The 27,971-nt window shown below is 40.3% G+C and overlaps 1 protein-coding gene across 1 annotated transcript in view; it reads right to left on the bottom strand.

Annotated features, from left to right (window-relative positions):
• EFCAB6 (EF-hand calcium binding domain 6) overlaps positions 1-27,971 on the bottom strand; it is a 193,973-nt gene that overhangs the window by 22,648 nt on the left and 143,354 nt on the right. Inside the window, 6 exon segments of the mRNA XM_074983707.1 lie at positions 4,359-4,568; positions 13,836-14,024; positions 16,758-16,953; positions 21,249-21,404; positions 24,790-25,017; positions 27,474-27,592. Coding sequence (XP_074839808.1) covers positions 4,359-4,568; positions 13,836-14,024; positions 16,758-16,953; positions 21,249-21,404; positions 24,790-25,017; positions 27,474-27,592 — 1,098 coding nt within the window.

Genomic DNA, 27,971 nt, shown 5'->3' with positions numbered 1-27,971 from the left:
TTTATGCTGCTTGCAGATTATAAATATGATCAAGTCATGATTGGGCATACCTAAGCTACCATTAATTTTTAATTCTATGATAAGTTCCTCTTTCTCTGTATTGACATGATCTAATACAGAATTTCCCTGTATTGGACGCAAAACTTTCTGAATTAGGAAACTGTCATTTGTTACATTTAGAAATGTCTAGGATATTTTAACACTGGAGGCCTGAGACCTCCAACATACGTCACTGTAACTGTAGATCACAAAGCTTTCCCCCTATATAAGTAAGTGAATGAGGAGTCAGTTATCCTGTTTTCCATTCTGATCTGGTGGTGTGTAGCATATACCAGCTCATACTGTCTTGCGCTTTATCTACAGGACACTGATTCATAAGCATTTATGACAATTACTTCTGAGTTACCAGTGACTTGGACACAGCTAAGCCATTATTTACATACAGGGAATTTTTCTGCTGGAATGCCCCAGAACAGCATTCCAGCACCTTTTTTCAAAAGCTGGCTGGGTGGCTGCCTCCAAGTCACATCTGGCCCTTTAAGAGCCATTGCAGCTTGGGTGCAGCTGCCTCTGGATGACCCCCGCCTCTACTCACTCCCTGCTCTGAAATACTGGGGGCCAGGTGGAGCAGGCAGCGGCAAGGTAGGGGATGAAGGGTGGGGGGAGCAGGGTATAAGCCCCGGGGTGGGTTGTGGCCACGTGAGAGGAGGGGTTAAGCTGCAGGAGGGGATTTGGGGCCACACACGGGGGCAGCTTGGGGACTGCATGTGGGGTAAGCTGCGGGGGGTTGTGGCGATGCAAGGGGTGGCTTGGGGGAGACAAGCCATGTGGGGGTGGAGGCCATGTGTGTGTGAGGGGGTAAGCCATGGGGGTGGACTTCTGCCACTTTTCTTCCAAGAAAAAAAGCACTGTGTACATGGAAACCCATTCCTCCTCCCACTTTGCCCACCCAATCCTTCCTAAATAGGTTATAACCATTATTTTAATATTCCAGTCCTCTAGGTCATCCCACTAGATTTCAAGACTACCAACGGGATCAAATATATGCCACAGCACCACAGTCTTGGAGTCTCCATGTGATATTCAGGGACTTTCAAATCCACAGCTGTATCTGCCAAGAACAAAGTTGCTCAGGACATTTGGCAGAGAGCAGGAAGGAGTTCTCTGTAATTTAGAGGGCCCACATTTTTCATGACAAGGCTGTTCTTGTTAAGCAGGATGGTTGGACAGCTGCTGAGCTAAGTATGAAATCTCTGCCTTCTATTTTTCTACCCACGCTGCCTTTGGGGCAGAAAACCCATTCTGACAGAAAAACCACAAGTCTGGCCAAGGAAGCCGCAGCACTCTTTGGGTTTAGCAGATAGACTCTGGGAGGAGGGTGGAGGGCTGGATTCCTTGTCTCTACACTGCAGGTTAATCAGAGTCATTCTTGCCAAATTCAAGCTGCAGTAAAGGCATAAAAAGCTCCATTGAGGCTGCAGCTGATCCAGTGGGAGCTTTAGAAATGTAGTTGAGCAGTGGAAGAGATTTTCTAGAGAGAAGTCCCAAACCACTGTCACTTCCTTTGCCCCACGAGGATGAGAGACCAAACAGCTGCTGAGAGAGATTAGTTGCTTAGCAACCAGCCTGCTACTAACTCTTACACCTGCCTCTGTTTTAATGTATTATTTGTGTTATCGCAATGCCTAGGAGCCCCATTCATGGCTCAGGATCCTGTTGTGCTGGGCAATGGACAAACTCAGAACAAAGGGACAGTCCCTGTTCCAAAGAATTTGTAATCCACAGTGTAAAACAAGAAACAAACAGATGGATACAGATAGATCAACAATACAAAAAAACAATCAGTTTGAAAAAAGAAGCAGGATAAAAAGAACCAGTTTCATCTTCAGAGGGGGAGGAACCAAGGGCACGCCAACTAGAAGGAACCAAGAGCAAAGATTCGCACTACACCCCAGCAAACAGGGACTCAGCACAGGGGATTCAAAATCAGACATAGTTGTATACAGATCTGCAGTGAACCCAGATCAAGACCCCTTGACCAGACCTCAGTGAAAACACTCTAGCTTGGGGACCTGTATGACCAGGAATATGGCCAATAACTATACACTCTTCTGTTTACAAACCACACATCTTTTCATGAGGAACAGCAGTACAACCCAAAGAAGAATCTGCAGCAGTGTCCATCCAAAAGAGGATAGCATGGATTTCCTGAACTGCTCCAGTATGCCTAGGCAGCAGAAGACTTTCAACTTCTATTTGCCTTTTTACCTGATTGTTAGTTTTCCCTTTGTTTTGAATTTGTTTTTAGGATGCTAAAGTGAACATGGATGCCAAAGCTACCAACTTGCTGAAGCTGGTGCAGCTTCTTTCAGAAGTTCAGTCCCACAGCAAAGTTATTAATACAAGTAAATGACAGAAGACACCTATGAAGATTCCAATAAAGAAAATGAAGGATTTCTTGTGTATCACTGCCAGACATCCAAGGATGAATTTGCTGACACTGTTGCCTCTAGCAGCATTATGGGCATCTGATCTCTGAGCCAGTACCTACAATATTAATCCAACTACTCGAGTCATTCTCAAGAAAAACAAATATGGTTATTCAATTTATGTGAATATTAAGAGTAAAAGAACTGAAAAATTGAAAGGCACTCAGTTGTCTATGAAGTAAATGAATTCGTTACTTTGGGAAAAGTAAATCAGTACAACAGGTGGTCCTATGGAATACAACTCTGAATCAGGGGCAATCAAATGTATATCTTGCACCTGAAAAAGAATTCACTGAAGTCCTCAAGCAAATGTTGGAATAATGAAGTGGCCAAAAGGGAATCTGCCCCAAAGGAACACCTGATGGATAACAAAAAAATTACAAAGGGTAGATGGCCTTTTAAAGATTTCCCTATTGATATGGATGTGAGAAATTTAATGAATTCAGATGGGTTAAGTTCTTCAGTAAAATTGTGCATAGATTTCATTAGGAGGCAGTGCAGAAACTTGCCACTCAAACTGAAACTCCTGGACTGTGTCTAAACTACAAAAATAACTTCAAAGTTGCTTACTTAGAAGTAAGCAACTTCCAAGCAGAGCATCTACACACACCCTACTTCAAAGTTAAACTTCGAAGTAGGACACTACTCCATTCCCAGGAATGGAGTAAGGACTTCGAAGTTGAGCTCCCTACTTCAAAGTTAACTTTGAAGTAAGAGAAAATGTGTGTAGACTCTCTGCTGGCTACTTCGATGTAGCGCCTAACTTTGAAGTTAACATCCCAAGTTAGTTCCTAGTGTAGATGCACCCCTGGAGTCCTTGTGGCTCAGACAGACACACTGTATTCATTGTCCCTTGGATAGCAAGGTCATAATACCTTCCTTGCAGAGGATGGAGTGTTCTGTCCCTGCATGACCAAGCCAACTCAGCTAACACATGTGATGGCTGATGTGGAGCTGAGAACTCCTTGGCTTAGGGAGAGGTAAAGACTAACCACTGTACCCAGATACTGCAGAGGGCACAAGGGTGGAGGACTTCTTGAATCTTCTCACCATCTTGTCCACCAGTGTATGATCCAGATCTAATAAAATCCTTTCAATAAAATGCTTACAGCCAGATCCTCAACTTGTGTAAACTAATACAGCTCCAATAAATTAACTGGAGTTAAGCCCATTTACACCAGATGAGAATGTGACCCTTAGAGCCAAGTAGTTCTGACTGTTACTCATAGAAATTCCTAAAAATTGTCAGCAGATGCAAAAGAAAAAAAAAATAGATGAGGAGCCCAATTTCCCCTTATACACAATGGCATAACTTCCACTTAAGTCAATAGAAGTTGTGACCATATATTTTAGGGAAAAATTGGACATATAGGACTAAGTTCTGCTTTCCGCTACATGCGTGGAATTCCTTCTGACTTCAGTGAAAGCAGCACTGTGTATCTGAAAACAGAATTTGACCAAAACTGTAGAGATCCTGTTGAGGTATCAGAAATGAATGGTTATGCAACAAAGACAGAATCCTCATCAGGACTATATGATGTAGTATGCCTAAAAGTATGCCTGAAGATTTGTGCAGCTGAAATTTGAATTTCTTGTGCCGGTACCCTAGTGTAGGCATGCACTATGTAATGCTTGTCTTCAGGGAGCCTGTGATTATTGTAGTTGACATACATGTTCAGATAATATTGAAAAAAAAATTCCTCATAATTGCAGTAATATATATTTATGAAATAATATCCACTAATCCTTTTAGTTTTGCACCAAAAATATCGTGTTACTTATATATATGCATTGGCATATATCAAAACTTCCCAACACTCTATGCCAATTTAGTTGATTGTACACTTAAAGAATCAATATTTTTCTTACTTGTTCATCAGTCAGAAGCATAAAGTGACGGTTGCATATACCTTGGAAGTCCTCTTTTGATACTGTATTAACTTTCTCACAATCAATATCTTTGAATTCTTGTGCAATGGTGTTAAAGCGAGCAGTTACTACTTCTTGCGTACGTGTAAGAATATCTTTCTTTGACAGATCCTGAGATTTAGGCTGAGCAACTTTCTGCCCTTCTGCAGTCTAGACAAAACATACACACAGAATCACTGATGGATCCACTGAATAAATTTATAAATTGTTGTGTGGCCTTCAGCCAGTCACAGTGGGGAAAGTGTATGGCTGAGGTGGCATTATAGTTCAATCTATTCCAGTGAATGCCTGCATGTACCATAAAAGAGAAAAAGAGTCATGTTAGTACTGAAAAAGAAATCTAAATTGACATAAAGGGTAAAATTTAAGCCAATAAAAGCAAAGAAATTCAAAGCTGAGGTTTACAGAGGTCTTATTATATAGGAACTTAAAGTAGCATGTTCCTCAGCCTCTGATGAAGGCACCACTGGGGACAAATTAGAACACCCCCTTTTATAAAAACTAAACATTCTTGATCATATTTTATCTTGCAAAAGTAACCATTAAATTTGAAACTAGGTCTGCTTTAAAAGAAACCGCCAAAAGAAAAATGCAAAATAACCATAGGTAGAGTTTCCATCTTGTATTTATCACTGTGTTTATTATTGCATGCTTTTGTCATGGGTCAGATCCTCAGTTCACGGAGCTATACTGGTTGATGACAATTGAGGATGGGCGATCCTCATAATCAAGTTGTAAAATAACAAACTTAAAGGCTTTTTATGTAACCATGGAACCTTTTAAACATAGTCCCATAATCAAAATTTGCTATCAAATGAGCTGGCGAACACTTTGCTGGTCATTTGAGCACTAGTACACAAACATTTTCAGCCTGTTACAAGTCTAGACAGCTCACTCAGTAGATTGCATGCATCCTATTTCCAAAAATTAACAGAATGATGAATTTTGTTGTAGTCAAAATTGGACCCAATTGTTGTGGCTCTCTAGGGCACATAAGACCTTCAAACTGTGCAAACTGTACAATGGGGTGATTAATGCTAATAAAAGTTAGCTCAGTAAGCAAAGTTCATTGTCTCAGTGGTTAGAGTGCAAAGACACTGGCTTTGGCTCATACAGCTCCTGCAAGGTTACCCCCAGATTCCTTTAGGAAAGGCAATGAAGAACCCAGGAACCTCTAGAAAGGCAGTGTGCATGGTCGGCATTTTCCCAGCATCTGACTGCCCTAGGAGACAATCATGTAGGCTATACTTCAGTATCTAGAAAAGTATTTGTCAGCCATGTAAGTGCTTCATGGATGCCCCAAAGAGGTGCTTCCTTCTTAGGAAAGCCTGTGCCTGCAGAACCCATGCAGTTTGCAGAGCTCCACAGTCCATGCTTGGGCTCTGATATCCGAGCAGAGATCCATGAAGCAAACTGCAATTAATACTGGCAAATCAGTGTAAAAATAGAACTTGTTCCTATCTCGCACTTCTAATTCAGGATCCAAAAGCATATTACTGATATTCTGATATTAACTACACTGCACAGTTGCTCTCTGAGGCAGATTAATAGTTGTTATCCACTTTTATGTAAGTAGGCAAACTCAGTTACAGAAATGTTATGAGACTATCTGAAATGACACATCAAATTAGTGGCAGAGATAGAAAAAGAACCTGGGATTCCTGACTCCCAGTCCAATTTGTTAAGCATTGGACCACAACTCAACCACACAAAACTTTTAAAGGTATTCAAGGTAGAATAGTGAGATGTATATCATGGCTTGTCAGAGCTGCTAAATGACGATGTAATTTGTTCAGCTTTTCCAGTTGTAAATGTAAGCTTTGCAAACAAATCTAGTTTAGTCTAATCTCTTTAGTCTAATTTTCCTTGACATTAAAATGGATCGATTAATCTTATGTATAAAAATTACATGAAAGTTCTTGAAATAAAGATAGCCCTCCAAAATATGTTATTCTCTCAAAAACTCCTGAGCAGTTAGATTTTTACTAATGTCTTTTGCGTTATTGCGATAATTAAAAACAGAAGTGCAATGCCTTATGGTTTTCAGAATGTTAGAAACCTAAAAAGATATATTGTACAACTCCTGGCAGTCTGCATTCCCTAACAGCAGCATGGACTCAATTCAGTGTATGCATGCATAATTCCTCTTCTCATATTTCTTGTCTTAATAATACAGCTGTAATTCTTATCCTACGGGTACATTTTATGTAAAGTGTGGTTAATATTGAAAAACATTATTCGCTGAAGATAGTGGTGTCTTTTCTGATTAGGTGACAGGTTTCTTGTAGTTATGGAAGAAACATATTGTCCTTTCCATTCAGTCATAAAGATCATGTGAGAATTGACAAGGAAAGTAGAGCACAAGATCAAAAGCTATCTGTTTCTTTTTTTGGTATCTAGTATTGCTTGGAGTGGCAAAACTTGCACTTTTAAACTATAAGTGCATGATATAATGCTAATATTTAACATATTTTAGGAAATGTCCTTGAATTAAAAGCTGGAATGTTTCTAATAGCGTTTTTAAATATTAGCAATAGTTGCCAGTGCAGCTGTTGTAAAGATAGTTGCGATTTGTGTTATGAAAATTCTGCTTTCTGTGTTGAAGTTTGGCACGTAAGCCTGAAAACACAGTGTTTTCTATTAAATTGATTCAAGTATTTTAATGTTAAATCCATATTTTGTAGTTGCTTTAACTGAATTTATAAAGACATGGCTTCATTTGAAACTGATGTTTTCTGCTGCTTCTTAGAGCTAAAATTTGAAAGTGCTGAATAGGGTTTCAGCTGCACAATTTTAATGAATTTTACCTTTTTTAAAATGTAAGTTTTTGGCAACAAAACTTCTGTATTTTGTTATTTAATAAATAACAATAGCAATTTAATAAATAACAAAACACAGCAGTTATTTATTCTGAAAACTTGTTGCTTCAAATACAGAATAATGGGTGGTGGGCTTTATTATTATGTATCAGTCTTCTACTGTAGTTGGAGCACAGATTTTCAGCTTGCAGAATGTGACTGATCTGAACAGGAGTTTAGATTGTAGTAATAACTACCAGGGGTTAGCAGTGTATTGGCTTTGAGAATGATATGCTGAAAATGAAAGTTTTGTTTGTCTTCTACATGTTTTGAACACAGTTGTACAGATGTTCACCCTTCCCCCCACACTTTTCAGCTCAGCAATATTTTGATGCGGTATTCTTACTATGGAAGATCAAATCAAAACCAAATCATTATACAAGAGACTTGGCAATAGGGCAAATAATTTGCTATAGGCCCAATTCTGCCTCCATTTCAGTAAATGGCTACAATCCCTTTTTAAAGGAATAAGATTTACACACAATTAGCTGTGAGCCTAAGAATGTTTTGCATAAGAGGAACATACGAATAGGTTTGGGCTAATCAGACCTTATCTCATTCTTTGCTCTATCATGAAGGTGCCACTGAACAACTCCCTCAACCGAGGTAAGAGAACCCCAAGTTCCTCTAAATTTAACAAAAATTATTAGGGCGTTAAATAACAATATAGTCAAATTCTGCTCTTGACACAAAACAATCAGTTTTCAAAGCATTTACTGTGCACTAGATCACATCACAATGACCTGCACCTGTAAAAGAAGGAGGCTCAGCAACCTCCATTTTGAATTTTAACCACTTAAGACTATCTAGAGGTTCAGCATAAGAGTATAAGGAGGTGTTGGGCAGGCTGGGGGGCAACACTGCAGGTAGATGGGAGATGTGCTTTGCCTCACTCAGCAGCTTGTAGGAATGACTCAAGAATATTAATGCAGTATGAAGTTGTACTGAGTCTCCTACAAGGGCCTTTCAGTGCTGGAGAACCCCCAGCTGTTTAAAGGAATATGGAGCATGGAGGTTACCACAGTCAAGATAAACCTTGTGAATGCTCCAGTGCTGCTAGAAAGCCTCTGAGTTTGTGCAGTAGCTAACTGCAGACTCCCAGGCATTTCAAATGGGTACAGAGCTCCAGCCACTACTGCTGCTACTGTTAAAGTGCCAAGGCAGCACTGCTCCATTGCTCTGTGTGACTGGGAGAGAGTGAGAGGGGACCCAAGGATTGCGATCCAGGAGGCACTAAGGGCTGACTGCCCTAGGCCACTCCCCTTCTGCTCTTGACCCCTCCCCTTTTGGGTGGGTAGACCTGACCTCCCCACCATTCCTAACTTGCCGCGGGGCCTGTGTTGGATGTCAGCCCCACTGTCTTGGACTGCATATTTCTGCTGCCATGACAGTACAAAGGCATAGAAAGCAGCTGGATTTTCGCAGCTGAGACTCGCTTTGATGTAGAATGGAGCATGCTGTGCTTCAGCATTTTTAATTGGCTACATCCTCTAGAGGCCCATAGCCAGCAGGTATACATTAGAACAGCACCCACATAAAATATGTGGGAGCCAACACAGTACCAAGAGCAAGTAGACAACTAAGTCCTATGTGTCCCCAACACGTAGAAACTGGGCATAGCTGAAATTCTAGCCAGACACTGACAATGTGTTCCCAAAACCCAACCACTACCTTTCTTCAAAAGGTGTGAAGACTCTGCCCCCAACAATCCACCAGTTTCCTGCCAGCTAAAATCATGTTCTGGCAGAAGCATGAGCAATGTCCTGTCCCCATGCCCTTTCCTGCTCACCTCATTCTGACCTACTCCTATTCCGCTCATTGCTGGGCTTGGACACTGAAGATCTAGAGAGCTTACTGCAAGTGGGCGATAGTCCTTGTCTCCCACTAAAGGCAAATGGAAAGGAGGACGCTAAGCACCTCACAGAGTGAGGCCCATCTGTAGCGTCTGATCCTTCTTCTTCTTAACCAGTCTTTTCCCGGTGTGCTTATGCTTCTCTGTGAAAATTTGGACCTGTAGGTGTTCCTCGAACTACAGGTTTCAATGACAGTTTTAACTTTCCTCCCTAGAAAAATCACTTCACTAGTCCAGCGGATCTTTGTATAATTTACCCAATGTCTGATCTTGGTCAAATGCAGCTCCAATTAGGCCAGATCCTGAGTGGTGCATTGCTCCTTTCTGCTAATGTAGGGGAGATCCAGCCTGGTCTTGTTAGCCGTGCAGCTGGCAGGCCAGCATAGGTCCGGGAGCACAGCCTCGGCTGCTCCATTGGCTGCAGCAGGGGGGCTCAACCTTCTCCTTTCTGAGGTCCTCCCAAGATGCTAGAAAAATTCCACAGCCCACCTGTGCCACCACAACTGTACTTCTCCATATAAAAGCCAGAGCTGATGTTACGGAGCAGCAAGCACAGCAATTGCCAGGGGCCCCACACCACTGCGGGAACTGTGAAGTTAAGCTGCTCATATTTCAGCCCTGTGAATTGGGGCTTAGGGCCCTGGGCTGCAGTCCAGTACAAAGGGGCTTTGGCTTTCTGCACTGGGCCCTAGTGAGTCTAATGCTTGGCAGACTCCCTGAAATCCTCTCTCAGCTGCTGAGATGGCTCCAATGTAAACCACTGTTTCAAAGCCTACAGCATGCAGGTGGCCCAACTGGCACACAAGTGTGGCCCATGTGACATCCTTAGGCCTGCAACTAGGGTGAATGGAAGAGGCACCTGCCCCAGGTGCAGAGCTGGCATGAGGATGCAAAAATGGCATGATACGGGATTGAGCCAAGCATCAGCTCTCTCCCTTAGCAGTATTGGTCCCACCAGCATTACCCCTTCCACATGAGGATCCGACCCTGCAGCATTGGTAGAAGGCCAGGGTGCTCAACACCCCCATTCCTGACTGTCCAATGCCCACAGTTGGAGCACACACCTGGCACTAGGACCACAGCTGCAAGTGGACAGCATGGGCTACACTGCTGAGCTACCTGCAGCTGAGATAGGTAGGAGATCAGTGGGTGAAGGAGGAAGGTATAGAAATCTAAAGATGTTGTGGGGGGGTGCCAGGAGGCAGTGTGGGGGCCTAGAACTGCAGGAAGCTGGCTGCAGCTGGCTGTATGAAGGATAGATACGTGGAGGAGGAGGACTGGTGGCAGTTCCTGGATGGGGGAACTAGATACTGGAGCAAAGTCCCTGGTTGGAGTGGTTGAGTGCTGGGAGGAGTCTCTGGGAGGTGCTAGGAACAACTGCACAGTGCCTGAATGGGGGACTGGATCCTAGAGGGGGTAGTCTCTGAAGGATGGGGGCTGATCTGCCCCAGGCAGGGCACCCTGTCTCTGCAGAGCAGGTACATGTACCAGCCTGGTGCTGGGAGAGTCAGGATTCTAGGGTGGGAGACTCAGGCATTTCTACAGAAAATTTTGATTCAGTTGACATCTTACTCATTTAAACCAGATCAGACCTATTGCTGTTGGCATTATATAGAATTAAACAGACTATATGCCTCTTTTGCATACATCCAAACCATCCAAAGACTTTAAAAAGCAATACGAACTTTGAAAAAAATGTCTTCAAGATTTTCTCAGCTCCCCTTATTCAGCAATTTTCTAAGAACAAAATATAGCTTAAACCTGTGTAACTTCTGGGATTGTAAATCTCTGCCTTTGTGGTTGAGGGTTTTATTTATGAGGTGTCATTTGAGACAAAAGTCATCCCAGGCCCATATTTTACTAGTTCAGTAAATTTTTCATACTTTAATGATCAAGCTGAATACTAGTTAGTTCTGCATATACTTCAGTGACCAAGTTGTATAACATAAAGATAAGAGTTCATAATTTGCTTGACTAAAGTGCATACCTCAATAATTCAGCAACATACTCTACAAGTCAAAATTATGGCACATTTGGAAGAGGTGAACAGTTCAATGACCAGCCTCCCCTTGCAACCTGCAAAGGTGTGAGTGTGGGCCCATATAAGGATGAAATTGTAAAGGAACAGAATTCTCACTGGAACTCAAACTGAAAACATCTGATTTTATGGGATCTAGAAGCTGAGCTGATTCTATGGATTTGGTTCATGTTACATTTAAACAATGTTCTCCCACTTGGAGAGATTTGGAATTTTAACTGATGGCTTCATTTCATCTAGCCCACACGCTGCACATCCAAGTGCCAGAAACATATTGATTTGCTGAGAAAAAATGCTGTTCAAACAGAAGCAATTTAAGGTTCAATCTTGTGAAATACTCTGCACCTCCAGCAAGATATTGAACACCTTAATTTCCTGCTGAAGTAAGAGGCTTAGCAACTTCCAGGAGTTGCTCAGTACCTTGAAAGATTCAGCACTAAAGAAGTTTCTGATGCAGAATAGTACTGTTAAGGGCCTGATTCTTTGAGGTCTGAGCTTTTTCAACAGGAGTTAATGAGGGTTGGTTGCACCTTAAGAGGATCAAGATATATCAGAAACAACCTTATGTATCAAAAATAGTTATGTAATGTTAAAGCTTGCTAAAGGAATATTATTTATGCAAGCTAATACACTCAGGTAACTAATATGTATTAGGCTTAGATTAACAGAGTTGTGAATCAACTGTTTTCATGCTGTGCATGCATGAACACAAATGCATTGAATCTGAGAGTAAGATAGTCTACCATGTTAGTTAGGATATCGTTTTGCTAATATGACGGAAAAGCCAATATTAAAAAATCTTTTTTAAAGAACTGTAATTAACACTACTTCTACTCAACCTGGACTCTACTAGGATTTGTCTGCTATTAGTGACAGAGTAACAGACACAATATTTTAAATGTAAATGCTAAATTTACAGACAATATTTCAAGTCATCTTATTAAACTATGTGCACAGTTGCACTTATAATAAACCCTACAGTGAATCTAACTATTCATATAGGTCATTGACAGATACATAGTACAAACATTTTGAAGCTATTTATGTGTCCTTCTTCATCTGAAAATTGTAGTCCCTTTCTTCCTCTTTAGAAAGAAACTAATCCTGCTGTTCTTTAATGCCTAACAGACTTTTTGATTTGGAATACAAACAGACACAAGATAGAAATCTCATTGGTTTTTCAAATGCTACATTATGACATAATATTTAATTACCATATAGTTCTGTGTGGATTTGTTTTGCACAACATTCTATTATTGCCATGGTAATAATGTAAAAGGCTCTATTTCTGTTTTTATATTGGGTGACAATTTGTTTCATTTTATTTGGGCTGCAAGCATATATTTGGAAATAAAACATGTGCTGTTTTTTAAGGCATAAGATGCAAGGTCTTTTATTTTTATGAATTTACATTAACTGATACAAATAGTTTTTTGACACTCTTGGCCAAATTTAGAAGTAAAGCATGAGGTGGAGTAATTTAGCCTCCTTGCACTCATTAGCCCTACTTACACCCACTTACTATTCTGTAAGGGAGTCTATGGTAGAACATGCAAAGCAACTGAAAGAAGGTGTAAGAATGTATAAATTAAATAGAATGGAAACCACTGTATAATTTCTTACCTGGTCTGGCTAATTCCTACATTTGGATCAGTGGGGACAGGAGATTACAAACTGTTCAGTAAGTGTGAGTATAAATCTAATGTCCTGTTACTATGGTCTAATCTGGCAGACTCACCTATGTCTGTGAAAAGTCCCATCAACTTCACTGGGATTCCACGGCAGGCATAAATGTCAGATAACATGACTGGGTCACATTTAAATGCAAGAGAATCTTGAGTAAGTTTAGAGGGAGTCCAAATTTGTGTGACACACTAAGGGCACTAGAAAAGAAATTCAGCCAAAGATACACAACTCAAACTATGAGAATTGCACAGCAGGAATTGACCTACCCTAGGCTGAATTTCCCACTGCCCCACTGGGAGAGGTCATTGGGAGAAACTCTCCTGTTGCCTTCCCTCACTCCTCACAACAGTAGTAGTGCAGTTGATGGGGGCTCCCTCAGGCTTCAATTTTGCATGGTCCTAACTATACACACTAAATCAAATCCTGGAAGATCAGCAGTGTCTATCTTCTCTTTACTATAGACAAGGGTGTCAGAAGAAGCTGTAAATTTCGCCACTGAAACTTCCTCAATACTTAAACTCACATCTGAATTTGGCTCTCAGTGATGTACACATATCACTGCAATTTCAGTACATTTGTTCACAGCAAAACATTGGATTAATCACCGAAAAAAAATGAATGAATTAAATAAGCCTGTTCAAGATCCAAAATCAGTCATCTTTCTGTAGTTCTGCATCCTTACCAGCTACCCTACTATGGCAAACTCCTGTGTTCCCAGAGAGTCACTTGTAGAATCAATGTCATAATTTGGTAATTCTAATAAATGGTTTTTTTTCTTATATGAGAGACCTTCTTCACTTGTTCTTATTCATTACTTACTCAACAGGAATTCCCAACATCCCACTGACTGTGAGAGATATTCCAAGGGTGAAACTGCATCTGACCATTTGTTTAGAATTAGCATGCTTATTGAATTCATTCATTTTAAGGCATTTGAGTTCATTTTTACCAGAAACAGTTTACAGCTTGGTAGCTAGTCTTACCTCTAAGAGGAGATTAACATTCTTCAGGAAAAACTTCCAGTCTACTGTATAATTTTCATAAAGTTTTAGCTTCTTGAGTAGGTGCCTGAACTGCCTGTCTGACAGTTTAAAGCAGAAATGGTCAAGTACCTGGCGGAATTCCAGTGCTGTAACTGTCCCAGTGCCTTCCTTATCAAACAAAGAAAATGCCTGATAAACCAAAAAAGAAATGTTACTTTAAAGCACTATATCGTTCAGAAGAGATTTCCCTTTAGCATGGCTGATGTTGAATGGCTAAGTTGTACAGGTAAAGGCATATGGTATATGTAATAGGTATACCTCTTTTGTCTTCACATATTTTATATATATATATTTACATATATTTCATATATATGTAAAAAGTTTACAATTGTTTTACTGAAGCCCTACTGCAAATGAAAAGTTTATAATGGTTTTGAAATCAAACAAGTTTTAAAATCAACCACATATATCCTATATTTTTGTGTATTAAATAAATATTCTTCTCCAGTTGGTTAAGTCCTTCCAAAAATTAGCATTCGCTGAGAGCAGATAGACATTTTATATTTGATTTTTTCAATGCCCAATATGCAACACAGGTACAGGCTAACCGGAGTTCCGACCAGCCAAACAAGAAAGGATACAAAATGTTTAAGACAGAGTGTCCCCATAGGGAAATCTGACCTGGCTATGTATACCAGTTTGTTTCTTGTCTCCTAGAAGATAGAAATTTCTGACTGGCTGAGCTAATGTTGGGTTCCACCCCCATCACCATCACACACACACACATATTCTCTCCTCTGCAAAGTACTTTCTGGGAATGATCTTAATTCTCAGTAACTCTTGGAGATACAGAGATGAAACTGTGGGTAAATAATCTCTCATATTGGTCCTCACATTCTTGCTTTTGTGTTAGGGTTGCCATCTAACCAGACATTCCTTTTTTAAAGGTACCTCTCCTGGGAAGTCTGGAAGTGTGTTCAGTACCCACTGCCAGCTGCCCAGTTTTATAGGCACAGGAGCTTCTCAGAGCTCCTTCCTATTTTTCGTACTTCAGGGCTGGCAGTCCTATGAGTTCTCAGCGACTCTTTATTCCACAGGAAATGTGTTAGACTAAATTCTGCTTCAGGAAGGCATGCTGAAGAGAGGGCAAAGGATCAGAAAAAGCATGAAATGCTGTAGGCAATTTGTGCACTGAAAGTGCAGACTGGAGTCTAGGGAAGCCAATGTGTGAGACAGGGGATACCCACTGTCATTGCACTCAGCTAATAATCACTTGTCCAACTTTACGTTTGCCCCCTTGTTTTGTTCTACAACAGAAATATGCAGTCATGAATACTGATATATAAACATTGATTTTACATATGTAAATATTTTGTACAAATTTGAAAGTAATAAAGTCCCAGTCAAAGTTCTATATATTATTTCATGCTGTGAGGTTTGGGCTTAGTACAATTGTTTTATGAATAGAATTTCACAAAATAACCTTACAAGCTGCTATTTTTAACACTATTTGCCATATTCTTGAGCAAATTCCATCAGCTGAGATTTTTATAGAGTCCTGCAGTAATGCATTTTAGAGTACACTGAAAATAGGTCCCTTGAAAAGAAAATGGAATAAATTCCTATATTTATCAAACACTTGGGCAGTTAAATTCTATACATTCCTGGTAACATATGTTGATCTTCGACTACAATTATGAGAAATTTTAGCGGCAAAAATAAAGTTGGGGTGGGCAGCGTGAGTTAGGCAAGGCAAAAGTGATTGGGAAATGATGACACGGCAGCTACAACCCTGTTGATACCCTTCATTATTTTCAGCCTTTTCAATGTTTCCATTTTGCTGAAGAGATAGAATTTTTATGAAGATGGTCTTATGTTTTTGGCAAGTTAGCTGAACTTTACTGAGCCACACTTTCAACCTCCCCTATTTCTACTGAAACTTTAAGGAAACTGTGGCCCTTTTGCTACTGGATTTCACTTTTCCTCTATGACATCATCAGTTCCGTCATTTTTAGATGCATGTCATTTCTCACACCATAGCGGAGTCCATTGCAGTTCAAATAGCCACGAAGCTGTGGTTTAGGGTAGGAATGTTTCCTCCAAAGTCTGTCTGATTATTCTTTCTGATACTGAAGACTGATTCTAACATGATCCTTTTGGGCACTAACAACTCCATTAAAAGAGAATTCATTTGAATGCATGTTTTTGATGCATTCAGGAATAACAAAAATAAATAATGTAAGCAATTTTCAACTACTGAATCTCAAAATGCTACATAACAGTGGATTGTGATTATTATCTCAGTGTTAGAAATGGTAAAATTGAGGCATAATCTGATTAAGTGACTTGTCTAAAGCTTCAAAGAGAGTCAAGAGAACTCTTCTGGATTCTGAGTTTAGTGTTCTTTTCAGCTGTTCAGTTCTGCCACCCTGGGTTGACCTGCATAACACATGTTGGTGAAAGCGTAGTGCTCCACCACAGCATCATGCATACCCACTGGCTGCATCTACACTTGCATTCCTCTTTCGAAAGAGGCACACAAATGAGGGAAATCTAAAATGCAAATGAGCTGCAGATTTACATATCTGACATCTCATTTGCATATCCTTCTTTCGAAAGAAGAAAAGCAGTGTAGACGTGGCTCTTTCTAAAGTAAACCCCATCTTTGAAAGAACCCTTCTTCCCTTTTTTATGACTTGTCATTGCTGCTGCATGTAACCAACACAGGCTGATACTACAAAGATGCTATGGAAAGTGTTTTCTGTGATGGGGCTGAACATGCTACTTTTTTGATTATCCCTGATCTTTCTGGCTTGGGACTGGGGAACCTCATTTAACAGCGGAAATGCTTCTTAGACAGCTGAGCTAATCCAGTTAAGCATAAAGAAATGAAATAATATTTTATGTCCACATGTAACCTACCTTGTATAACAAATCATAAGAAGATGTGACTATTTCTTTTATCTTTACTAGGGTCTTTTCTAAACTGAGCATTGCAAAGCTTGCAGGTGGTGCAGCATGTTTTTGTTTCTGCTGGTATTTAGAAGTTCTGCCATTATCAATTGCTCTCAGAAAATCAAAATAAGAGAGCTTGCCGTCATGAATACTGATTCCTAAGCTAAGAGAAAAACCAGAATAGCGTATCAACATTTTGTTAGAAAAAATGTATTTCATGACTACAACTGCTACTAATATATTATTATCATCCATATTATGGTAGTACCTACAAGTCCCAGGAGTGGGTCAGGACCCCACTGTGGTAGGTCTGTATGAACCCAGAACAAAAAGGTAGTTTCAGATAGTTCCAACTTTGCGCTTTGCATAGTGTCTTTAGTTCTAGGATTTAAAAGTGTTGTTAAAGTATAACATAAATGCTGACGATGCTCTAGGATGTTATTTGGAAGGGTTTTGCTAAAAATACATCTAACACACAATTCACATGCACCTAATTAACTTTATGGATCAAGTTTGTTTTCCCCTTTTTACTTACCAACCCTCACAAAGCCATATGCCGCAGCGACTTGTCATTGCTGCTTCATGTAACCACCGCAGGTTGATGCTACAAAGATGCTATAGTAATTGTTTTCTGTGATGGGGCTGAACATGACTCAAGTATGTTTCACCATATAAGATGAGAATTAAGGCAGGATTTACATATGGGGAGAAATTGCAAAAATAAGGTTTGTTTAGAACAGGAAGGAGAAGAGTTGGAGGGGGCAGATGAAATTACATAAATCTATGGAGACCCTTTCTTCCTCTGCCCCATCATACAAAAACCTTTAGTTAAATGATACTAAGTAGATTTAAAACAATCTAAAAGACTTCAGATTTGTAAGGTCAACTCAAGGAATTAATTACTACAGTAAACCATAGCAAGTACATATCCAGGTACACATAAGGACAGTGAGGTAAAGAGAAATTGTTGGGCTTGTTTTTAAAGGTGCTTAGTCCCTACAATTCCTTTGGGCTTCCATGGGAGTTGGCTCAGCACCTCTGAAAATTAAGCCCTAAGTTATGTCTACACTGCCAGTGGAAGCAAGCCTCCCAGTCTAGGTATACAGATTTGTGGTAGCTCCACTCAAACTAGAGTGCTAAAAAACAGCAGTGTGGATGTTGAGGCTCTAGCAAAGACTCGTGATAGCTGCCCTAGCTTGGACATATGAGCTGCGTCTACACGTGCACGCTACTTTGAAGTAGCGGCACCAACTTCGACGTTAGGCGGCGAGACGTCGAAGTCGCTAACCTCATGAGGAGATAGGAATAGCGCCCTACTTCGACGTTCAACGTCGAAGTAGGGACCGTGTAGACGATCCGCGTCCCGCAACGTCAAAATTGCTGGGTCCTCCATGGCGGCCATCAGCTGGGGGGTTGAGAGATGCTCTCTCTCCAGCCCCTGCGGGGCTCTATGGTCACCGTGGGCAGCAGCCCTTAGCCCAGGGCTTCTGGCTGCTTCTGCGGCAGCTGGGGATCTATGCTGCAGGCACAGGGTCTGCAACCAGTTGTCAGCTCTGTGTATCTTGTGTTGTTTAGTGCAACTGTGTCTGGGAGGGGCCCTTTAAGGGAGCGGCTGGCTGTTGAGTCCGCCCTGTGACCCTGTCTGCAGCTGTGCCTGGCATCCCTATTTCGATGTGTGCTACTTTGACGTGTAGACGTTCCCTCGCTGCGCCTATTTCGATGTTGGGCTGAGCAACGTCGAAGTTGAACATCGACGTTGCCGGCCCTGGAGGACGTGTAGACGTTATTCATCGAAATAGACTATTTTGATGTCGCAACATCGAAATAAGCTATTTCGATGTTGGCTGCACATGTAGACGTAGCCATGGGGTCACAGATGGGCCTGAGAGCCTGAACCACTGCCCAAGCTACAAAGTTCACACTTCAGTAGGCTAGCTTGCTGCTAGCTCCTGTGTGGACATGCCCTGAGCAACTCTGCCAAAATGCCAATGTGCTAGCAGCAGATGGGACCCAGAGTTCTGGCTCCCAGTCTCCTGAAATCAACTGCCTTCTGTTCATCATGTAGTAGGAAACCAGGTCAATTTCTGAGAAAAGCTTTTCTTGAGTTCACAACTGAAGGCCTCAACTGTCCCTTGTGTTTGAGTTCTACTTGGCACAGGGTGGCAGGCTATCAGGGAGCAGTTGTACATCTTCTGATCCTGCATCAGCCCAGCTCTGGTATCCATGAGAGCAACTTAATGGGCTTCTCTAACCTAAGCCACTATCATAAGGTGTCTGGGGGATGTGGTGAACTGTTGCAATGAAGTTCCCATTCACTACGCCCGTGCTATATGCCCTTCCTCCCTTGGTGCACACTTGAGTGAAAAGTTCCCCTCCACGAGGATAATTTGCTGCTAACCTTTCATGGTCAGACTGCACAGGAGAAGCTAGCCTGAAGTCTTTCACATATCCCCTCCCAGACCTTTTCAATATCTGTTTGCCAAATATACTATCTGGTAGATCACAGAGACTGCAGAGTTTTGTACTTCATCACAGAAGAAGTTCTGTGAGCTGCACATCTAAATATAGATAGCTCCAGGTATAAACAGTGAATACATTTTTGCATCAAATATCAGCATGGGGAAAGAAGAGTTCTAACATATGATTCTGAGGGCTTTTGCAGAGGACTTTGTAACAAAGCCAAATTCAGTTTTGCTCAAGGATGTTTCACTCTGTAAGATGAGAATGAAGGCAGGATTTACATATGGAGAGAAACTGCAAAAATAAGGGTTGTTTAGAACAGGAAGGAAGGCATGGATGCAAATATGTAAATCGATAGAGACCCTTTATTCCACTGCCCCATCATACAAGACAATTCAATTAAATGATGTTAAGTAGATTTGAAATAATCTAAAAGACTTCAGACTTGTAAGATAAACCTGTGGAATTAATTACTAAAATAAAGCCAGCATCAAAAGGTAAAATCTGCTTTCAGCTACATCCATGGAAATTCTGTGTAGTCATCTTAGGGAATTTACCACCACCAAAAGTAAGAGAGAGTCTGCACACTTCACCTGGTGCAATTCATTGGTTCAACAGGAATTATTCCAGATTTACACGGGGATACTTGAGATCTGGATCTGGCTCAGAGACCCTACATGGAGTTTTACTAGGCGTAGATAGTTTTATGGCCTGTTATCAATTACTAAATGCACCCTTAGTCAGAAGCAGGAAATCCCATATCACAGGGGCAGAGTGGAATTATTTCCATCCTGCATTCAGCATTGCACACTTGGCTAAGAATATGACAGCTAAAGTATGCTCTGAAGCATCAAGAACTTGCCAGTGCCAGAATGAATTGCCCTATGGTAGGACCCAGCATGGCAATTCTTACATTCTGTATGTGAAAGTGAATTACTGCATTGTACTTTCGTCATCTGTTTTCACAGTAAATCACTTAGGACCACTGCCTATGCTACCAATCACCAGCATATCCACTTACTAGAATGTCTAATTAATGAAAAGAGCCAGTTAAACAAAGCGGCAGCTTTATAAAAAGAAGCTGGAACAGAAATTAACCATAGACCAAATATCTGTTACTAAGAAAAATACATTCAAGAGCCCTGATTTTGTGTCGTGCAGCTGCACAGCACTCCCACATATTACCAATGTCAAGCTGGCTCCAATACTGGAGACACTGTGGAAAAGGAAATAATCAACACCATTTCAGCAGAGAAATAAATTGCCAAGTTGGTATTAAAATTTTAGTAATAAAACCAAATGCAAATGCTAATTTACTCTGTATTATTTAGAAAAGTCTATTTCGGATCTGGAAAGAAATAATCTGCAGAAAATTACAATGAATGGAGGTGTTTATCATCAAGAGGTCTTTGAAGAAGAAACAAGCAGAAGATTCCTATTAAGGTTTCCATTCATAAAAAGTTGATCACTCAACACAAGGTGAACTGAGAAAAAAAATTGTAATTTCTTTTTACAAATTTATTTTTCACTGGTCTGACAGTGTTATGAGAACTTAACCCAGTGCCATAAAGGATGTTGCCTCCAGGGTTTATGAAATGCCGGAAACTGTGGACACTTTTAGTAGATTAGGTCATTTGTTTTCCATAAACCTTATAAAACATTATATTTCTTGACAGTACTTGATGAGATTAAGACACAATACAGACTATATGTTTTTGCATAGCGGTAGCATTTGAAAATTAACAATTTTTAGCCTATTATTAAATTCCTGTTTTTGTAAGGTTTTTCTCCTCCACTCTTATTGTTTAATTAAATAAAATTAATAATTTTAATACACATTTTAAAATTCTTGAAAAAACTGACCTATTTTCAGATCTGATTAATTTTCTCAAATAATCAGCTTGATTGAAAAGCTACTTTTTTCTTAAAGTTAAGCATATGCTTCAGTCCTTTATTGGCTTGAGATAAAAGAGAAACTTATGATCTAATCATAAAAACCTGTTTAGAAGATGGTTGAACTGTTCATCGTCAAGATAATAGTTGGAATCTTGCAGCATCCTGCGTAGGTCATCTACTGCTATATAGCCATCTTTATTTTTATCCAGTTTATAAAAGGCTTTGTTGAAGTCTTGGAAGTAGTCCCTAAATTTATCTCTGAAATAGAGCAGATGTTTGCTTTCATTCTCCTGTTCAATATTAGAAAAAATAAATACAAATATACAAAAATAAAAGGCAGAGCAAGAATCTCAGTTTACTTGCATTTGTTAACTTGGCATCATTTGTCCAAAGAGTGGCACAAAAATTATTTGGTCTGATGTACAAAAATTACTTTTACATTTGCACCTGCAATTGCACAGATAAAACCACCCAGTTATATGTGTATACATGACATTTCGATTTGTAAATCAATTAATTAGATGGTGTAATGACCTGTTTTGACCATTCAAAACTGAAGATACAAAATCTTTGAAAACTTGGCCCTAAAGAAGATATACAGTGTTTAATATAGCTGTTACAACAACTGACTTCCAGCAAATTACCCTCTGTAATATTGGGCTGATAAAACTTTAACAAGAGCAGAAAGACATGCTGTTTAATTGGGATTATTATATCAGAGCAAGAACGATACTATTTGAGAGCCAGATCCAAAACTGACTGCAGCCAAAGGAAAAACTCCCAGTGATTTCAGTGGGCTTTATATGAGTCTGTTAGAGCTGCTATCAGCTGTTCAAAACATCACCTGTTTCTTCACAGATTAATTAGCTCACATCAGTGACTTTTCTCCCAACCCCCACTTACTTTTTCATTTTTATCCCAGTGAAGTCAGGGATCTTTGAATGCCTTCTGGAGCCCCAGGACGCACCCCTCACTCTTCCTTTACTCTTAACACCAACCTGTCCATACTTTACTGTTGCCTCCACAACCTATAACTGCAACTCCTCAAGTGGCTGGAGGAGTAATTAAAAATCAATAACAGGTTTAAAATAAATGAGAAATATGACCAGATGTAGACTACGAAGCACAGATAAGGCGTGTAGGGTCAGGATGTGAGGGGCTTTTACATAGGTCTGTGGATGGAGGGTAGTCTTTCCCCCTTTATTTGACACGTTAAAAGACAGCAACACCGCAGGTATATGGTCTTCGTCATACTGACCTGCAAACAAGGCAGGTGCATCAGGGAACCCTTTAGGCTAATACGACCTGCACAAACTCAAGAGCACTAGGGTGCTCAGTGCGGAATCCTTTCCTGAAAGGCTGTGCATTTCCACACTGCCCAAAATTAAAGGCTCTGTTTTAAAGGCACAATGAGGCCCTTAATCTATCACAACAGCACCATTATTTTGGAACCCTTTACAGGGGAATGTTACATTCCAACCCGTGCTGCTAAATGATAGCTCTTCATCATCACTATTATCTTCCACTTAAACCTTCAAAATGAAAGTAAAGGAAGATGTAAAATCAAAACAGCTTTTGAGATTCATATTTTTAGAAAATTGAGGCATTCATCATTTCTTGGACTGACTAATGGTTTCCAAGCAGTAATTATTCCACTTGCAGCAGTAAATATGTGCACTGAGTAAATGAGGATTTAAACTATGGATACAGCTATCTTGCCAAAAAATAATCTTGTCTTGCAAATGTTTTGTATTTCTCTTTAAGCGTCGGAGAGCTGCTGCTCAATGTCTGTTTCTAATTTGGGGTATTTGTTCTTGTGAGTTAAAACAAAACCAAAAAAATTATATATTCAGCCTTATATTTTGAATGTTAAGATGCTCAGAGTCATTGTCAGTTTTACTAGGTCTAATCACAGGGCACTAAAACTGATACAAAGAATTTAGGGCGAAATTTGCAACACTTGCATAAAGCCAGAGTAAATGGGCTATGGGTAAACTAGCATGAGCCAAGCTTGGACAGATGGAAAGAATGCATTTCCCAGCCCTTAGGGAATAAGGTAGGGGCCAAGACCATTGCATACCATCTGTGTTGGATTTTGTAGCCACTGGAATCACTAAATCCTGTTGCCATTAGATCTGGCTTCCTCCACCTTCAAATACCTTCCTGGTGACCAACATGGTGGTATGGGGCCTGGTAGCCAGCTGTGCTGTTCATGAGCCTCTCATGAAGTGGGACACTGGTGGTTCTTCTGGATCACTGCCTTTCATTGTCTACACACACTACAGACTTCATTCTTAACGAAATGACTCCAACCTCTGGCTCAAGAGACAGTTACATCCTTCTTTGGCCCTATGTAAAATTTGAGGAGTTTAGTAGTCTCAGACTGGGTTCAACTCTTCTTCCACTGCTTGCTTTCAGAAAGAGCAAACTGAATGTAAAGGAACAGTGACTGTGCAGAGCTAACAGACTGGAACTGCTACCAGAGGGTAACTCCCAGCAGTCAGGAAGGGTGCAAGGAAAGAGACAGAAAATAAGGACATGGTGCATGAAATTAGCAGGTGTGAAATCCAAGACGGATAAGAGAAATGGGATGATTTAGTCAGGGTTGATCCTGCTTTGCACAGGGGTCTGGACTAGATGACCTCTTAAGGTCCATTCCAGGCCTAGGATTCTATGATTGTATGAAATATTATTTCACAACACTATTAACTATTAGAGATTGGGATAAACTCTCATGGGAAATGCTTACATCTTTCTCTGAAGCTTCTAGACCCAGATTCACAAAGATATTTAGCTGCCAAATCTCCAGATTTAATTTCAGGTAACCCTGCAAGCCCAAGAATTGAAGTTTGGTTGCTCAGCACATAGAAGTCTACAGTAAAGGTTCTCCAGGGGTCTATGTTTCTGCCACTAGGGCATGCATACAGCTCCTGCGTGTTCAGCAACTGGATACCTATCTCCTGCCTAAGCTCCACACCAATCCATAAACTGGGGGAAAATAGATAAGACAGTCAGAGAAGCACCCATGGGCAAAAACAAAGAGGTGTGTTCAGAGGCTACCTGCCAGATCAGGGCCCATTAAAATCTGGGTCAAGGATAAAGTACCCCCCACCTCGCAACTTTTACCTCAGTGGTTAGAGCAAGTGTTCTCGACCTTTTTCTTTCTGATTCCTGACTCTCCCCAGGCTATAAACACCACGGCTGTGTCTACACTAGCAAGTTCTTTTGAAACGTTTTTGGAAAGAAGGGGGCTCTTTCAAAAGAGCCCATGGAGCTTCTACACACAAAAAGCATTCTTTCAAAAGTAAATCAAAAGAATGTGGTGCTCCTTTCAAAATCACTCTTCCTCAGTCCACGTCAAAATATCTCTGACACTGTCTAGGATTGGAGCCATAAACTCTCCAAAATGAATGACATTCAGTCAGGGAGAAAATTAAAAATTGCCTATATAACTCAATGAGTCAAACTTATGCCTGCTGAAATCAATTGAGTTACACTGGGTATAAATTTGACTCAGTATCTAGTATGATTTCTCATCACAAAAAGTTTGTAAAGGCATATATGTATGTATGGCATTACGTGTTACCACAGCAATTACAAGCACAGCATGAAAGTTAATTCACTTATGTGACAAATCACTTACTTGATCTGCTTTGTAATCTCACTGATGTGTAGGGCTTTTGTTTGCTGTTTCTGCGGCACTTCCATCTCTGAATGCTTCTTTTGCTGATTATTGTAATGCTCAATTAAACATGGATAATTGTCTTCCACAAGATGTCTGCTTAGTCCGGTGTCAGGGGGTGCAAACTCTAACCCCAATTTCTGTAGAAATTCTTGGTGTGTAAGATAGCCCTTACCAACTGGATCATACCTTTTAAACAAAATATCCTTTTAAAATGAAATAGTAATAGATTCATCACTTCAAAGCATTAAGAATTTTTTTTCAAAATGCCTAAGTCATTTAGCATCTCAAACCTCCTGTAACAGTGAGGCTACGTCTACATGGTGCCCTGAACTCCAAAAAAGATATGCAATTTGCACTATGCAAATTGTGTATCTTATTTCCAGTTTATTTCAAAATAGGCTATTTTGACATTTGGCACTGTCCAAACAGTGCCAAGTATCGAAATAATGTCCTATTTTGAATCATCCTTTATTCCTCCTGGAACAAGGACTACACACATGCTGAAATAGCGTGCCTATTATTTTGAAAAATATTTCAGTCTAACAGGGGGCATTTCAGACACAGAGTACCTATTTTGGGATACTGACATACCCCGAAATAGCTCTGCCATGTAGAAACAGAGTGAGTCTTGGACCCTGATTCAACTATCTGAGGCTCACGCTACAGGATTAAAAATGGAAATGAAGACTTTCCCTCTTAGGATAAAACCTGTGCGGTGAAATTCAGCAAGCTGGGGGTGGGCTCTAAGCTCAGGTGGTAAGAATATTTACACAACTATACTACTATTTTTAGCCCTGGACTCTGACACCCACTAGTGTAAATCAGTTGACTCAGGCTCTGAGACTCACTCCCTCAGGGTTTTTATCCAGTGTAGACAAATCCTTAAGTGCTTTTGATTATGCTACATGAAGAACATACTATTTTTTACCTATTGGTGCCTTATGAGACACAGAGGCTGTGTCTACGCTTGCCCCCTCCTTCGAAGAAGGCATGGTAATCAGGTGATGGGAGACTACTAATGAAGTGCTGTGATGCATATGCAGCACTTCATTAGGCAAATTATCCCCTGCAGCAACTTTGAAGTGTCAAAGCCTGCGCTACTTCAAAGTGCCTTTACTCCCCAAAATTTGAAGGAGGGAGCAAGTGTAGACATAGCCAGAGAGGTTGATTTTCAAGAGGTGCTGAACACTGATTTCAGTCAGAGTTGTTACATTTCTAAAAATCAGACCCTAAAGCTGTGTCTACGCGAGCCCCTTCCAGATAGGAAGAAGGGGCTTTCGAAGACTGGAGGGTCCTTTAGAAAGGCCCCTGTCTCCATGGGCAGTGCGCAATTCGAAAGTGGCACTTTCGAATTGCCACACCACCATTATGCTAATGAGGCACTGTATATGCATCTTTCAAACTCGTTCATTAACATGCCCCTTCCCAAAGAAAGGGGCTCATATAGACACAGCTTAAATGTCAAGCTGGGCACTCAAAAGAGGGGTAATTAAAATTAGAGGCCATTCTTGAAAATGTGTTTTTGGATAGAGACCTTGCTATAGGTGTGCTCTGTGCAACCCCTTCCTTCTCCAGTGCACCCATGTAGAGAAAGGCCTAATTTAGGCTTAATTGTTATTCCAATTCCCTTATTCTACATACAGTCACAGAAGGTAAATAAAAAATTTTATGTCCTATAAACGAGTGGCGGTTGGGAATGAAGTCATGCAGCAGATGACTGAATGGAAGGTACACATTGTCATGTGGCATGACATCCATAAGGAATAAGAATAGAAAGTAAAATGCAATGGAGTAGAAAATAATTCAGAGATGAATCAGTGCTAGGAAATAAGCCATATAGTTAATGCAGTTTGAAACCAAGACACTATACACCTGAGCCTTTTGCCATAGAGAATCTGTTTTCTTTAAAGACTTATAATGAAGGTGGATTTTATACAATGCCACATGAAACTGACATTCTTCTCCTGTTCCAGACACAATTTATAGTACAAATACTCTCAGCTGACATAGGGCTAGTGTTTTTTTCCCTCTTCACAACAAATTACTTGTCTATAAAAACGTATCATGGTATTACTCACAATTTTTACACAGCATGAAACAATCTTACTTTTCTTTGTGTGTCTGCTACATATTATATTTCTTTCCAGTGAATCATTTTTATTTAAGCTGAAAATTTTGTGAGTGAATTTAGTCTCATGAAAACAAGTAGCTGTGATAGCACTGATTGTAGAAAGACCTGAGCCTCTTTGCCACTAACTGACAACTAGAGAGAACTGGTGGGCATCTGTGTACATAAGCTCCCCCCAGAACACCAAATTTACTTCACTTGTGACCCTAGTTATCATCAGAGATGAAAGGGTATCTTAAATTAAAGGGGACAGGCAAAACCATTGCATCAAACAGAAATTAGACTCGCTGACTTTATTAAGAACTGATTAGGCATGTACTAATTGTAATAGTGATCTCAGTCTGATAAAAGCCCATCTTCTGGAACATGGTATCATGATGAGCCCATATAAACATAATCAAATAAATTTCCCTTATAAAATAAAGAAATGTAATTCGCTGTACTCAATAAGACTTCTGTATCAGGTTATATAGATATGTTTTTGCTGAACAAGTAATGTTTAGAGAGACCTTACCTTGCCCAAAGCTTTTCAAATTCTTTTGGGGTAATTGGAATGGCAAATCTGAACAAGACAGCTCTCAAATCCTCTGGCTGCACAATGCCATTGCCTTCACTATCAAATTCACGGAAAGTCTAGAATTTTAGAAACTATTAAAAGAGGCTTTACAAAATACTTGATCTCTTTATAAGCATAAGGAATAACAGGAATTAGAAAAGAATGAAAATCATATGAAGATGAATTCCAATTTTAAAAAGTTTTGGGGCTGATTATTAGCCTTCACAATGTGCATGGATCTCATAGTGGAGTAACCCATACTTGGGCTGGTCATGTGCCTTACATATGAAACTTCTATCAGTGTGTAGACTGGGATTTGAGCATTAAAGACATGCATCCAGGTATGGGCATGCATGAATCTTGACATACAAAGGTGGAAAGTACAGGCTGAAAATCCACACTGAGGTGTCCAATTCTGCAGATGTTGGCTCTGGCTTACTGTGCCATAAACTAAAA

Source organism: Carettochelys insculpta, chromosome 1 (assembly GCF_033958435.1).
Source record: "Carettochelys insculpta isolate YL-2023 chromosome 1, ASM3395843v1, whole genome shotgun sequence".
NCBI lineage: Eukaryota > Metazoa > Chordata > Testudines > Carettochelyidae > Carettochelys > Carettochelys insculpta.
Note: the sequence above shows the minus strand (reverse complement) of the source record. Positions and strands in the feature narration are given on the sequence as shown.